Source organism: Calonectris borealis, chromosome 2, assembly GCF_964195595.1.
Source record: "Calonectris borealis chromosome 2, bCalBor7.hap1.2, whole genome shotgun sequence".
Lineage (NCBI taxonomy): Eukaryota > Metazoa > Chordata > Aves > Procellariiformes > Procellariidae > Calonectris > Calonectris borealis.
This window is the reverse complement of record NC_134313.1, coordinates 106,621,710-106,636,893: the sequence shown is the minus strand read 5'-3', so window position 1 is coordinate 106,636,893 and position 15,184 is coordinate 106,621,710. Positions and strand designations below refer to the sequence as shown.

Below are 15,184 nucleotides of genomic sequence, written 5' to 3'. Positions count from 1 at the left end.
TGTCAGAAATGTTCTTTTCAGCTGCCTAAAATGTTGCATACAAAAGGTAATTCCTTAGAAGGTAGAGATTTTATGGTATTTAACATTCCTAGCTCACAGGTATTTTGAACAGCACTTTGCAAGAGGAAATACAGCATCTTACTAAAATGAAGACACCCCAGTTATATTACATAGTTGCCAGCACAAATTTATAGCATTTCTGTGTAATTGTTTTTAAGATAAATAGTAAAGGGCTATATCCAGGTAAGAAATGCATATGCCTCCCATATAAGTACGCCAACCTTCCAGCTTCTACTGAGTTCACAATAAAAGTAAAAGATGTATTTTTTCCTTGTTATCTTGTTCAGGATGTGGGGGAAGGTAGCCAAGTCCAGACTTCCTAGTCACAATGCAAAGTCCTTTTTCATATTATCACTTGCTAATGCAAGCAGCTTTTAACAAGCACTACAATCATGACAAGGCTGATACTTTAAGCTTTGCAGGGTCTGGTAGTATCCTCACCATTTTCAGTTAAATACTTCCAATAAAGTTCTGCTAAGCATGCTTCAACATTTTTTCCTAAAGATGTTATTTACTGAAGAATTGCCAACAGAATAGCTATTCTCACATTTTTTGCTTTTATTAAAACAACACCCTAAATCACTTTCTCTAAGTAATTGACACTTTTTACTAGTGCTTAAAATGCCAGGAGGAGAAACTTGGGAGTCAAATAGGCTTTTGTTTTGACAGTTTGCTTTGGAGGGAAGGGTATTGATTTCTTCAGAGAAAATATTGCCCCAGGAGTCTAAACTGGATGGGTTGTTAGACCTGCATTTCACAGTTCCTTCCCTAGCCCATCCCTAACATGCTTAAAATTCTCCACAGCAATTGTTTGTATTAACAAAATATTCTGAAGAGCTCCTTTCTCAGAGTGGTTTGAGACAATATAAAGGGGCCTGGGCATGCAGAAACTAGAGCATTTGTAGGAACCCGTATCTCTGTTATCTTAGAGATACAGTGTGCTTTACAGCTCATGTCCTCCTGGGGTCTCAACACTTGATGGACTCAAGAAGTCCATCTGACACAGTATCTTTTTGAGATGTCACTAGACCAGCCTTCTCCTACGTGTTTGTTCGTTGTTATTGGCACACTTCTTCCCCCCTCCTCCAAAGCATTGTGGCACTCCTGAAGACGGATTTACCAGCTGCCCTGGATTTAAATTTCACTCCCACTTTTAAATTTCTAATATAAAAGCCTTTAGAATTTGTGAGCAACTACACAGACATTTAAAAAAAAAAAGCTTTTGTGACATTCTTAGACTCAGCATAAACTATACCAACAAAAACAGTTGGCAAGAGGATTGACTCACAGGTAATGAAAAGGCTATGTACCCTTCCTCATTCCTGTTCATAGACACTCACTCTCCCACTGTTTCTTATAGTTGCTTATCTGCTCCACATTGAGCAAGTTCAGGGGGCTAAGCAGACAGAAAGACTGCTTTGTAGGGTTTTTAAATTTTATTTTGGGACAAGCAATTAACTGTCCTTCTGAAAAATGTTATAGTACACAAAAGGATTTAAACCACAAGTAGGCATTTTACAAGTTCCCCAACATAACTTCCAATGAAAATATAAATACAATCTCTCTCTGTCTCCTAGGATTTTGAACAAGTATAGAACTTGCAGTGGATATCCCCCAAGTAAAAAGCTTCCCCCCCCCCCCCCAACAGACATGGCCTCAGAAATATCCTCAGAAAAAATTGTATACAATATTCAGAGTTTAAACTATTTCTTCTCTTACCCATTTTTAGCTCCTGAACTGATTATTCCTTTCCTTCTACTTGTTTCCAAAGTTGTTTGCTGATCTTCCTCCTACTTCTGACTTTTTCTGGAGCAGAATTTCCTGCCACTCTTTGTATCTTCTACATGTCTATTTAGTAAAAGGTTATTTTAAAGATGTGATCTATTAAAGCCATATAAAGAAGGAGGAGAGCACATGATGAAGTGAACTTAGAAAGTATATGCAAGGCTGGTCAGCGTGCATGTGTCTTTAATCTTAAATCAGAACTATACTGTGCAAGTATGTTGATAAAATCCTTTTTCAACATAGTTACAGCAGGAAATGCCCTAGTCTCTAACTATATACACATACATGTATGTATTTGTATATTTTTTTCATTGATATTGCTTGTTTCATCTGGAGAACTGAGGTATCAGGAAGTGGACACCTGAAGTCCACTAGGAGAGTTCTTAGCTGTACCTCATGTACCTTCTTCATGTAGATAAGACAATTTTCTGGCTTAGCTTTACACATTTAAGTAGTTTATTGGCCTCATCCCATAAGGATACTCATTTGTAGTGATAAGGAAGCCTATCAAAAGAGGAAATAAAGATCATTAGCCAAAGTGGAACACTGTGTACCTTAAAGTGAAGAGTTAGAACATTTCAAATGAAGAGGGTCAAATCAAATCAATTATAGTATGTAAAACAGTACACTGAGATGCATCAGAAGTTTCATAGTAGACATGGACAAACTAATTTATTTCCTATAGTGCATGAAAGCCAACTGTATGAAGACTCTTCTTCCGCAGTTTCATTTGTAGCAATACTTAGATTTGCCCAAGAGATATAAGTATTCTTCACATGAAAAAAATAAGATAGCAGCTTCCTTCCCACAAAGCCCAAACCACTGGGCACTTCTTCATGTATTTGGGATGCTTACAAGATTTCACATGCAATAGTTTATGTTGCAGAATACCCTGTCAGCACCAATTTACATTCTGAATGTACACAACATGAACATCAAGTCCCGGAAAATCCACAAGAATCACCTATTAAATACACGTTCCCTCAAGCCATATAACATCATGAACTGAAACTTTTTTGAAACTTTTGAACTGAAAAAAACCCCTACAACTAAAACCAATCAAATAAAACAGAACAAAAAATGACAAAACCCTATGGTTATTCTAATGCAAGAGAAGGCGAAGTATTCTCATACACTTTTCATCCCCAGCTACCAATTGCAATTCCCAGAACACCCTTTACTGACCCAGTTGCCTATCATCTACCAGTAAAATAGCACTCCCAACCTCTGTAGCTGTGGAGAAGTGAGCTTGCATGTATAAGAACAGCTCCTCCCCTGCTGAAAAACCCACAGCAAAACCAGGATTTTGACTCCACCACCTTTGCCCTCCTTCAGTAGTAAAACAAGAGACACAAGGGCAGATATTCTGTATTTTCTGCCTCTGTTCTTTTCTGCTTTTTGAATGTATAAAACTTCTTTGATCCAGCATAGCATTTTTGCCATTCAAAATCTTCCGATAGGTTTCTGTTCTATGTTCCAGAACTCTTGATGCACCAGGGCAGATAGAAGGCTGACAAGCTGTTTTTTTCAGTTCCCTTTCTCATTGACTTATATGAACACCTTCATGCTTTTTTCATTAATAAGCTGTTGAATAGTGAGTGTACATTTCTGCTTTTCTGTATTTTATTTGTTACTGGTGGGGAAAGCAGGAGCATTCATAGGCTCTCAGTGGAATACAGCAGTTGTCCATTGTTTCTTCAGAGACAATGTCCACAGTAGTATAGGATTGCAATTAGAAACACGAAGAGAGAAAAGAACGAAGCTTGAGAGCTTTGGGGAAGAAAAATGATGGAGTTGATGATAGATACTATCTACTAGTAAGTGACATGCTCTGTGCAGCTGTGAAAGAAGTGCAAAGAATTTAAAAACAGAACCAGCAACATTCAGCTCCTGAACTCCAAGGACAATTAATGCTTTGTCAAGAGTTTATACTGAGGACTTCATCGTAAAATGGCTCATCTTAATCCAAGCTAATCTTAACCTAATTGCAATTTAAATATGGGACAATCTAACTATCCTGTTAGCTTCATTGGGTTTCTGACACAGCACTGATACTGTTGTGAAGCACTAATATTACTCTCTACAACTGTGGCACATGTACAAAGCAGCAAAGCCTTAAAAACACAGAGGCAAATACTTATTTAGAAGAGTATCTCAAAAAGAAGGTTCAAATGAGCAACCTGTGTATATCAGTTTAGTTAGCACAATTTTATACGGACTCAATGTTGTCACTTTTTTTTCCTGTATCTGGTTTCCCCAGTTTTCTACTTGATATAAACCACCAATAAAAGTCAATTAAAACAAAACTGTATTTTTATGTAATCTACGTAATGCAGCAACCATCTGAACACAAACTATTTGAAAGGTGTAGTCCAACAGTAATTCAGTTAAAGATATTTAGTTATATATCTATGGTTAAGCAAGTGAAACCCAAGATGCAGGTATCGCTGAAAAATGCTTTACAATATCACCTCTACATAACTTACTCCTCATTTTTAAAATGTTCTATTTGGATTTGGAGACAGCATTTTCCACCCAAGTCTTACTGTGTTTAGCTTATGTGCTAGACAGAATATACCTAAGTACACCTTTTTACATCTTCGATTCTCTGTGACATGCAAAATCCATGGAATGTGATTCTGGTATCCCAAATTAGTATTAACAGTACAAGCACAGAAAAGTATTAGTAGGATTTTCAGCTGATCATACCTTCTGAGCTGAGACTAATTTTAGAGATGATTTATTGAAAATTGAAAATTACATTTTCAATGTCAGTCGAACTGGAGGTTTGGTTTTAGATCCAAAGTTAAAAGGACTGAAAATAATAGCATCAAGCAAATAAAATACATTCCAATTAAACAGTGACTCTTCTAATTCAGCAAACAGTGTTATTAATATAAAATTGCTTTTGGAAAAGTTGCAAAGTTCAGAACAAAGAGTTGGAGCATTCATATAAATTCACTTAAAGTACACTGGAATTAGACTAAGTCTTTGCTTTTCACCGATTCCAATTTCTTGAAGAAAATTCTATGTGCTCTAAAGCTTATATTTTTTCAGCTGCATCAGATGGTCTGGTAATACATATTACTTTTCTTTATAAACTATGCTCTTCCACTAATTCAGCAATGCACTGCAAAGAGAACGCTATGTTCATATGTGTAGTTTACAGTGTTTATTTTTGATGATGCTAGCTAATATAGCTAGCAATCATAATCAGGAGATCAGCATATCATAAACTGGAATAGGTATTGTATAAGCAATAAGGCCCTATTTCTGTTTCACTCCGGCAAAAAGTTTTTCCCGGGAGCCACAGTAAAGCACGGTTTCAAGGAATTGCAAGAGTTTGCAAGGAGTCAGATGCAGAAGGCACAGTCCTAGGCGCTGAAAATGAACTAGGTAACCCACTGGGGCAGATGAAAAAGCTAAGCACCGTGTAGGGCAGTGTTATGAAATCAGGACAATACAGTAAACCTCCTGAAAACGGGTCAGTGGACTTATGATAAGCTTTCTTCATTTACGTTGGGTGGGAGAAGGGGAAGGGGGAAGGGAAAGGGACAGGACATGTATTAATATATAACTCCGGACTTACCGATTTTGGCCAAGCTAGCCACAAGTATCCAGAGTGTAATGACATAAGGGTCCTTGACGTGATCCCATTTGAAGGAGACGATGGCAAAGCTTTGAGGCTGGCTGCTATTTATAGGGCTTCCCGAGCTTCTCTGTCCCAGCGCCGCTGGGAGAGCCATCAGCCCCAGGAGGAACCCCACTCCAGATACCTGCCTCATCTCCAAGCCACACAACAAAATCCTGCTTCCCCTTCCCGGGGAAATCCCGCCTCTTACGGAGGTCCTTGGGGGCGAGGTCCTTGTCCCCTCGCAGAGACGCCACCGAAGACTGCGGACCGCGGGACACCGGTGCGTTCAGCAGGCGGCAGAGAGGGTCCTATCCCGCCACCGTCGGCACGGCTGCGTCGGCTGGCTCAGGTGCCGCTTTGCACGGGGTGGCCAAGGAGGGGTCAGGGGCTCTGTGCATACGCAGGTGCTTCGAGCTGGGGTCCTGCTGCTTGCCCGCACCTGCCTTTATCAGGCTGTTCCCGAACGGCCGGAGGCGGAGCTTTCCTGTCGCTCCCGCGAAGGCTGCAGTGCGGAGACAGCGATGCCCTGACTGAGCACCTTTCGGGATCGGCAGGGGAGCTCCGTTCCACCGAGGCGATGACGGCAGGCTGTGGGTTGTGTCCAGCGTCCCGGCTCGTCTCTGGGCACATGGAGGTTGGAAAGAATTAGCCTTGAGCTTCTGGCGCTAGGGGCCAAGGCTGGGGCGCTCCCGCGGGCATGTCCAAGGTGGAGCCCGGAATCCCTGCTCAGATCTTAGCCAGGTAAGCAGGTGACCCACAAGTCTCCGTTTTGGGTGCTTTGGATGCGCAGCCCAAAGGATCAGCCTCCCTCCCTCAGACTCACTAGCCTAGAGGAAATGCACTCTTTTCTGCTCTTCAGCTTCAAATCGCCTCAGGATTTAGCTCACTGAAGATACAGCAGATTTCTCAATCCAGCTTTTTCTTCTGTCCACCAGAGAGCACCTCTCCCCACGGTGCTCGCGGAAACGACACCAGCAGGCAAGGTTTGGCTTTCCACTTAGATTTGCTTGCAGCTGTTTAAGATGCGCTATATCAAAAATGCTACCTGGTTTCTTTTCCTCTTCTTTTTTATTGTTACAACCTGAAACCTTTTAGGAGGTTCTCAGTTTCCCCCTAAAGCCTTCTTTCTTGCTGATAACATTTGCCTGATATACTGGACGGTTCATGTTGTGTGTTGTAGGCAGGTGGACCCATGATAATCATCACCGTGCAGTAAAAAGGCAGCAAAGCAGCATGTTGCCAGCCAACAGAGCTGAGTGCACCTTTCCACACACCACAGCAGCAGCAGCTCCTATCATCTGTTGTGTGCTCTGAAGCAATCTAGCTGGCAACACGTGCAGTCCACAGCTTCTGTGACTTTCTCTGGAAGAATACTGCCTTTTGCTTTACTTACATGATGGTTTTATCAAGAGTTCAAAAATGAACATGATAAAGCTCTCCTTTAAGATTAAGAAATTATTTTGATTATTTCAATCACTTGGGAGAAAAGTGACTTTTCAAAGTCTAAGTGACCTGCACAAACACTCTATAAATCAATTAACTGGTTAATTAAAACAATAAATTTGCATGGAATGTCATTTTTATAAAGGGTGTTTATCATTACCACATAATAATCTTACTTAGCTAAGGAACTCAAGAAGCAAAGTTCTCTTGAGTTAATGCACTGAAGATTCAGTTATTATTACCTCAAAGCAAGTGCAGGCCTTGCCTTGGACCTTCTCTTCAAACAATGAGACATCTTGGTTTTTTTATTTCCCCTCTTCTTCATTACTTAAGGGAAAGGAAATTATGGTGGAATTTTTTAAACGAAGAACCAATCTGAAGATGGAATTGGCAACTCCTTTTAGGAAGCATGAGAGACGACAAAATATTTTCTTTACATTTAGGAAATGTTGTAGACAAAGACCTGAAGAAAATTTCAATTATTAACAACTGAAATCCTATCTATATTATTTTTATCTTTTTTGGAGTATGACTTGGGCACCCAAATGTCCTTTAGAATTTGCTCCCAAGTTTTTTAAAGGTTCTACAAATTACTCTGGCCAAAATGAGAGTAACATTTTTGTGCATTGCCATTATAGAGAGAGAATTACAGTTGGAAGTAAGTAGCTGCTGATCATCTGTGTAACCTGTTGCTAAGCCCTGTGGAGAGTTGTAGTTCCTGGTTGTCAATGTTGGTTACATTTGCTAATATTAGGAGAACATTTAGCAGAGACAAGCAGAGACAAGCTGTCAGCACTGTTTTTATTATCACAACTTATTCAGCTGCAGCTGATAAAAGGGCACCACAACTGTGTCCCGTTTTATATATGTGATTCTTCCCAAATCTAGTTCCACAAAATGATAACTGAGTTACAAATAAACCTGACTATTGAAAGAGTTGAAGCTAACCGTGTTGTTAGGACAAATGTGTCATAGATCAAGAATACCTGCAGCTGTGCTAGAAAAATGAGAAAGCCTTCTCCAGTGGATCTTTTCTACAGATAAGCAAACTTCACTTGGAGGAGCTGCAGCCAAGATCATGCCTCTGATTGCCCTTCGGTAATGTTCCACTCATGACAATAGTGACAACAGCAACCAAGTTACATGACAAGTCTGAGTTTTCTGGTGGAGGTAAACCAGTATTAGCAAACAAAAAAATGTTGGAAGTACCATCTTGGCACAAACAAGCTAAAGTTAATATACTCCTCAGTTGAAAGTATAATGCCCAGCAACCTATCTTAAGTGTATGTTATGAGAATCTTGGAATTTGTAAAGATTTTTTAAGGATTTGGTCTAAACTGGTACAAAAGTACATAATTTTGCTTGTCACAAAACCTTCTCAAAACAAGGTTTACAACACTGTTAAAATGCCAACACTGTGTTTTTGTTTAACAAGTTAATGGTTCAAGGTGTATCTGTGACATTTGTCCTATCATTCGACTGTTTATGGAATTTTTTAAAGTAGGCTGAATATCAAATGACTGTACATATCAGGGAATTCTTGTGCAATTCATTAATATGTTAGAATGACACAGAGAGGACGGAGGAAGGAACTGGCAATCATGAATCTCCTGTAGGTACAGGAATACATGCCAAAGCAACAGTCCACTGAATATACATGAACTCATGTACAGAATATATAGTTGTACAAGAATACATTTACATTTATCTATTTATTAATAGATTCCATTTTCTTGAAGGTTCTTTATGGAAGCCCTTATGTTGTTTCCTATGACCTCATTCTGTATCGGTAGCAAAAAGCATTAGCTTGAGTTTGTAATAAAGATATCATATCACACAACAGCTGATACTTCCTGACTCTCCAAAAAGATTGCACATGGAAGATTTCTACTTACTGTAAAATAATGACTTTGTGTCCTGAGTGATTTTTTTTTTCTTTTTTTCCAACTGAAAGAACTCCAACATTGTTGCTTCTGGAAATGTTGTGTAAATAATTGCTGAGAGAAAAGAATTAGTAGTATCTTATACACCCTTCATATGATCTGTGTCCTGTAAAGATTACTTCTTGGGATTTTTTTAAAGCTGAGGTAAAAGACAATTTCAGTTAAAAAAAAACTCCAACAGATAAACTGAAATCTTTAAAGTTATATTAGTTTTCTCTAGAAAGCATACACAGTATTTCAGTTTTACTAACTTAGAGATAGAAATTACAATTAACTTTCAATATTAGCATTTACAGCAAAGGTGTTTAAGCTGAGGTGAAATTAAGAAGTGCATTCCTGTGGAACCCAGAAGTTTCATAAAGGAAAAAAAATAAACCTAAGTAGTGAAGAATTGGCAAATGAATTGTGAAAAGTCTCCTGATGCAACATAAACCATCATAAATCACTTATTATCATTCCTGTCTTTCCTCAGGGAAATGAAGTCTTTTTATATTAATGTCTATTAAATGCATAAGCAGGTTAAGGTAAGATTTTGAAAGGAATATAGTTCCAACATGTAATTTTTATGCCATAATTCCAACTGTATACATAGTTAAATAGAACAGTAATTGTTGTGAATGGCATTGTACCAATATAATTGTATGACTTGGTGAAAATTAATGTGGTTTATATGCAGATGAATGCAGAACCATATGAATTTATAGTGAATTTACTTGATTCAACAGCTGACATTTTGCCAACTTCTCTCCAAGTGAAATGAGTGCAGCTGTGCAAGTTTATGCTGCAAGGAGTTGCACTAATATTGCTGGACTGAGTAATGTTGCAGAGCATTATGTTACAGCGTGATGAATATGAACCTCTGAAATCGCTTTGAGAAGCAATGTATTAATTCTGCCCACACACATTACTATCAGTTTAGGTGAACAAAATGAAGAGTAGGGTGAGGATGAATGAATCAGAGAGGTAGGTGAAAATGGATTTGGCTGGGAAGTAGAATGACAGGGGAAATTAGCTGGATTTTTCATGACTCATTTCAAGACATGACTGAATTTAAGGACACTAAGTGGAAGAGATTTTTACCAGATCCCTCACTTTTAGCCTCACATCTTTTTGAAAACATTTCAGGCAGATTGTGAGATTTTTCTCTTTTGTTATTCTTACTATTGTTGTTTTTAATGAATCACCACATTTATATTAGATTAGCAGCTAATCTACCAGGAGTGGAAGGGTACAAGTGACAAATATTAACCCCATCTATGACCTCAGTTAAGGATGGCCCCCTGCATAAGGGATTATATCTGTGTGAGCTCTCAGTGTAATGAGCAGTGAAAAGGGAATCGGATAGGGAAAGAAGTTGTTACATAGCACCAAATACCTAATACATTTTATCATATTATGTTCAGAAAAAAAAATACTTTTATAAAATGTGTACTTTTATAAATGTGTATTAAAAGTCCTCCTTCTTTAAGTTCCAAAGTCAATGGAAATTTTTCTATTGTGTATTAGGACTCTTCCAGGCTTGCTACTAGTCAAAGATGACCACAGAGATTTTCATCTGTGAAAGCCTGCATCTTCCACACTTTCCCTCTTGTACTGTTCGCATTCCCTTGTTTTTGGCATCCCACTCCTATTCTATTTCTCTATACTCCTGGTCTCTGCCCTCTTCCTTTTCATGCATGTCTTCCATCAATACTCACCAAAAATCCCAAATACTGAGACCTAAGGAACATTCAAAATGCTATTTGTGTATGATGTTTCATCCCAGTACTTAAGCTCCCACATGACTCTCTCTCTATCCGTTCAAATTCAGCTTTGTCATTTTTCACCACATATCCTTCTTCCAGGTATTCACACCAGCCTGCCCAACACAAATGCATATACTAGACTCAAGACATAAGTCACTACTAGTTTTCCTACTCATAAGGGAGATGATTGTATTTGCTGATCTTTAAAATTCAATTGTCATTTTGCTCTATGTTAAAAAGGCTGGGGGAAGACTATGTCAGAAACCATAACTACAGATTGCAGAGATTAAGTGGGTAAAAAGGAGGAAATAATAGTGCATCTCTCTGAACTGTTTCCATGCACAGGTATTCAGCTTTCTATAGCTTAAGCTGAGAGGGAAAGCAAAACAAAACAACTGAATTGCTTAGGGGAAAAACAAATGACAAAGGCAGCTAAATAGAATAGTTTCAATTTCTAGCACCATAATTTTACATTTATTTCTTGGTTTTGTGTCTAGGCTCAGACGCTTCTTGATCTTAATTTTTGGCTGATCTATGGAGAGGGAATCTTTCCTTTTTCTGATTCTCCATATACCATGCCTCTCTGAAATCCATGATTCATGCCTCCCCTGCCTAGCTTAACATGTGCATGTTCACATTAAAAAGTCCAATTGGTTTCACACAGAGCAGGTACAGAATTCAGTATGTCATCCGCAGTGCTCCTCTTTTGGCAGACATATAGGGCTTGTTCAAAAGCATCTGTGATATCTGCAGGCAGAGACTCCTCCCCCCCTGCCCCAAACTGAACAAACTGAGTCTCCTGTACTCCCTCCCTTCATAAATTACATGCTGAGATCCGCATAGCTGGCAGCAGCCACTATCATGTAGTGATTCACAGTCGTTTCTATTGGTGGGCCATGGGGTGGATGTGGATGGTTTAACCAGTATGTGAAAACTCAGCAACACGAGTAAATTTACTTACTTGTTGCAATCCGAAGCTTATTCCAGCAGAGGGAGTGACCCTGCAGTCTGCCCGAGCTTGAGGGCCCCCAGTAACCTGTGGGGAGGGGGCTTCCCGGAGCTTCTTGGATCTGATGCTTGTTTAAGCTGCTCCTACCTTCAGAATGCCTCCTAACGTAAAAACGCCCAATCTAAGCCTCTTCTCTGACATCACACATAAAGGAGCTTTCCTCTGAAATATTTTTAGAAGGCAAAATTTTTTTTTCTTTTTTTTTAAAATCTAAATTGTGATAAAGAAAACAGTGAATCTTGGCTGATGTGCAACAATAATTATGTAATAATTAGCAGTTACTTTGAACTTAAATCAGGTAAACTAAAGAGTCAAATAATTAAATTAATTACGATCCAAACAAAATTTGCCAACACAATTTATGGTTTAAGGTATTGATTATGGCAATTTGATCAACAAAAAAGACATAAATAATTGTCAGTACTTCCTTGTTGCTGATGTATAGTTTAAAACCTGCATACATTTAAGAATGATGCATTAAAGGTAGTGGGGAGTTTTGTTGGATAATTACTGTTTTTTAAATCAAAACATTTAACCAGAACATACCTATTTTTATGAATCTTTAGGAAGTTTTCACATGATCAGAATGGTATTCCTAGTCAAAGCCACAGGGGAAGGAAAAACTTCAGAGCCGATGATAATATCAATAATCTGCCTAATTCAGTGCAAAGACATAATCTTGAATCTCATATATTTCAGGTGAATGCCCTGATATTGATCATTACTCAGAAGAAATTAAGATGGTCCTGATTTAATTTTGTTGTGCACTGAAGCAAAAAAAATTGTTGAAACTTCAATTTTTGAGAAACAATAATTTCAACCAGTTTGGGCTTTTAAAAACATTTACTATATTAGTACATAAATCTTTGCACTAACTGTGCTAGAAGTTACAATCCATTTTAAGTTTGCATGTGGTATTTCAAATGTCAGTTTAAAAGGAATGCAGTACATGTTTTGTAGTCAATTGGACAGTAGTGGAGTGGAATGGGAACAGATGGTCCTTTGCTGCTGTGTAAAAAGTGACAGAGATTCTTTGAAGTAAAAGGGCTCTCGACTTTGAATTGAGGGAATCTGAACTGGATTGCTGCTTATCTCACTGAAGTTCCAAAGGCCACAAGGTGCAGCATATACATGGCATGCACTTCCACAATACCAAAATAGCAGCCATAAACTAACTGACCAAGATCGTAAATGAATGTGTAAACAGGAAGAGGGATATTTTCTAAACATGCAAAATAATTTGACACTATCGTATTTAATAATTAACTACATCAATTTGCTTTGACAAATTTCTGACATCTGGAAGCCTTGGTCAGAGTTATTATTACTTAGTTTTCAAGAATTCTTTTTAAAATCAAATAATATATTCAAAAAAGTAACTTTCTCATGGTAACTTTAAAGTGAAAACAAGAAAGAAACTGATTAGAACATTACTTTCATGAAGCTGTACAAATAAAATTATGCAGTGGATCTAGGTTTTGTCAGACTAATGTATTTTAAACTGCTATTTTCTACAAAGTCACACTTTTGGAAATACAGAAAAATAAGCTGCACAGTTGCAGAGAAGAGTTATTAATTTTATGTGCTACATGAAAATAAGAATCCATACAGTAAACAAGTCATTTGGAAAACCTTTTTAAATTTTAACTGCTGTAGCTGCCCTGGAGACACTGTTCAATATAATGACACAGGGATGCACCACATCTTTGAGAGCTGCTGGAGAATTTGTGTCTGGGACTAAGGATTCAATCCTATTGCTTGCCTGCTGGCTGCACATTCTTAACTGTTTTCCTTCTATTTCCTTGCTGGACCTTTTGATAAGCCATTTCTGCTTTCAGTCCACTGCAGTCCTGAAGTGAGGCGATATTAAAATTAGAGGTACTTGTTCTGAAAAGTCCTTACCAGCATAATCTCAGTTCAGGACATCATCAAGCTTTATGTACTGTACTCTAGTCTTAAAAAGTGAAGAAAAATGCATGGAAATGCAGATAATACTGGAGACATACAGGAAGATGAGACTATGAGGGCTGCCCTGGTCACTAAATCCAGTCTCCTGGCATTACAGTCATCACGTTGTGTGTTTCCTGCATGAATTTACCACACATTGTCTTGAAAATGTTATCTCAAATACTTTCTGCTGGTTAGAAATATTCATATAATTTCCTGAAGCCTAAATTTCATCAGGAAGTTCACAACCTATTTATTCTTGTGTGAGCATTGTCCTTTACCGTTGTTTCTTCTTCTGATGTTTTTTACCTTAAAAAAGTAATCATACTCTCTTTCAGCATTTCTTTTAACCTAAACTAGGTTAACCTAAGCTAGTCTTCATTTATATGACAGGGTCTCCTTTCCCTAACCTGAGCAGTCCTTCTTTGAAAAAAAGCTTGAATTACTCCTTGAACAGAGCTCACCAGGACACACACAAGTGAGGTTTTACTAAGCCTTGTAGGATGGCAAAAATACTTCCTCATCACCTCTGAAATATATGGCCCGAAACACACCAGAATGGTATTTGTTTTTAATGGCTACATTCTGGAACCTGTCACAATACTCATCCTGAAATCAAGTAATGTACCCAGGTCCTACTCTTTCCCACTGGTTTCCAATGAATGAGCTTCTAGCTTACTGATGATTTTTTTGTTGCTATTACATGATCTTTCATTTTATAGTGTGGAATTTCATTATGTTAATATTACTCGAGTCCTCAGTGTCATCATGTCCTTTCAATACAATCTTCCTCTGTATGGATGGCGACTCCAAACTTTGCATCATCAGCAAATCAGTTGCGGATGCCAAAAGCATTGATGAAAATATTAAACAAGATGGACCCTAAAATGTCACCTTGAGGTATTCCTCTTTTTACCTCCTTCCAGTCTGATTCTCTCCCCCCCTTTTTCAATAATAGTTGTCTCCACAGATCATTGCACTCTACAAACAATAACTTAGCACCTTGACAAACAGAACACTGAGAATGTGGTATTCCTGCATGAAGTTGTGATAAACATTTGCATGTCCTAAAATATGAGCATCATCTCTGTATCTCTAACTCTGCTGTTTATACATTACAAACTTACAGTTATATATGGTCTGAAGGAACACGCAATGCTGTTGCAGCATAGTGTACACTAACGAATGAGGCAAAATTTCCCGCATGATTATTAGCTTAAAAAAATTTAAAACGTTTATGCTGAGTTAAAACAAGATCAAATTTCGTTTGGTTCACAATTTTTAAAAAATTGTCAGCTTAATAGATTTAGCTATTTGAATTTTTAGTATATTTAATTGTCCACACATAAAGCCAGCAACACTATTTAAAAACAGGCCTTCATAATACTTGAATTTTTAAACCAAATCAGTTTATGACAGTTTGGGAAAACCACACAGTCAGCAAAATTTGCTATGATCAGGTTGAAGAACTGTGACCAGGCTGAAGACTGTGATTTCCTATAAAATTGACAGATATGTGAGAAAATTTTGAGTTGGATTTGAGAATAGGCATCAAGCTTTTTTTTGCTTCTTCAATGAACTGAGCCTGCAGTTTCAAATGATGTGGTGAGCTCACCTA

General features: G+C 38.0%; 1 protein-coding gene across 1 annotated transcript in view; it reads right to left on the bottom strand.

Moving 5' to 3' along the window:
* Positions 1–5,630, bottom strand: part of SLC9A3 (solute carrier family 9 member A3) — a 53,632-nt gene extending 48,002 nt beyond the window's left edge. The window contains exon 1 of the mRNA XM_075140723.1: positions 5,435–5,630. Coding sequence (XP_074996824.1) covers positions 5,435–5,630 — 196 coding nt within the window. The remainder of the gene's footprint in view (positions 1–5,434) is intronic.
* Between the last annotated feature and the right edge of the window lie 9,554 nt (positions 5,631–15,184).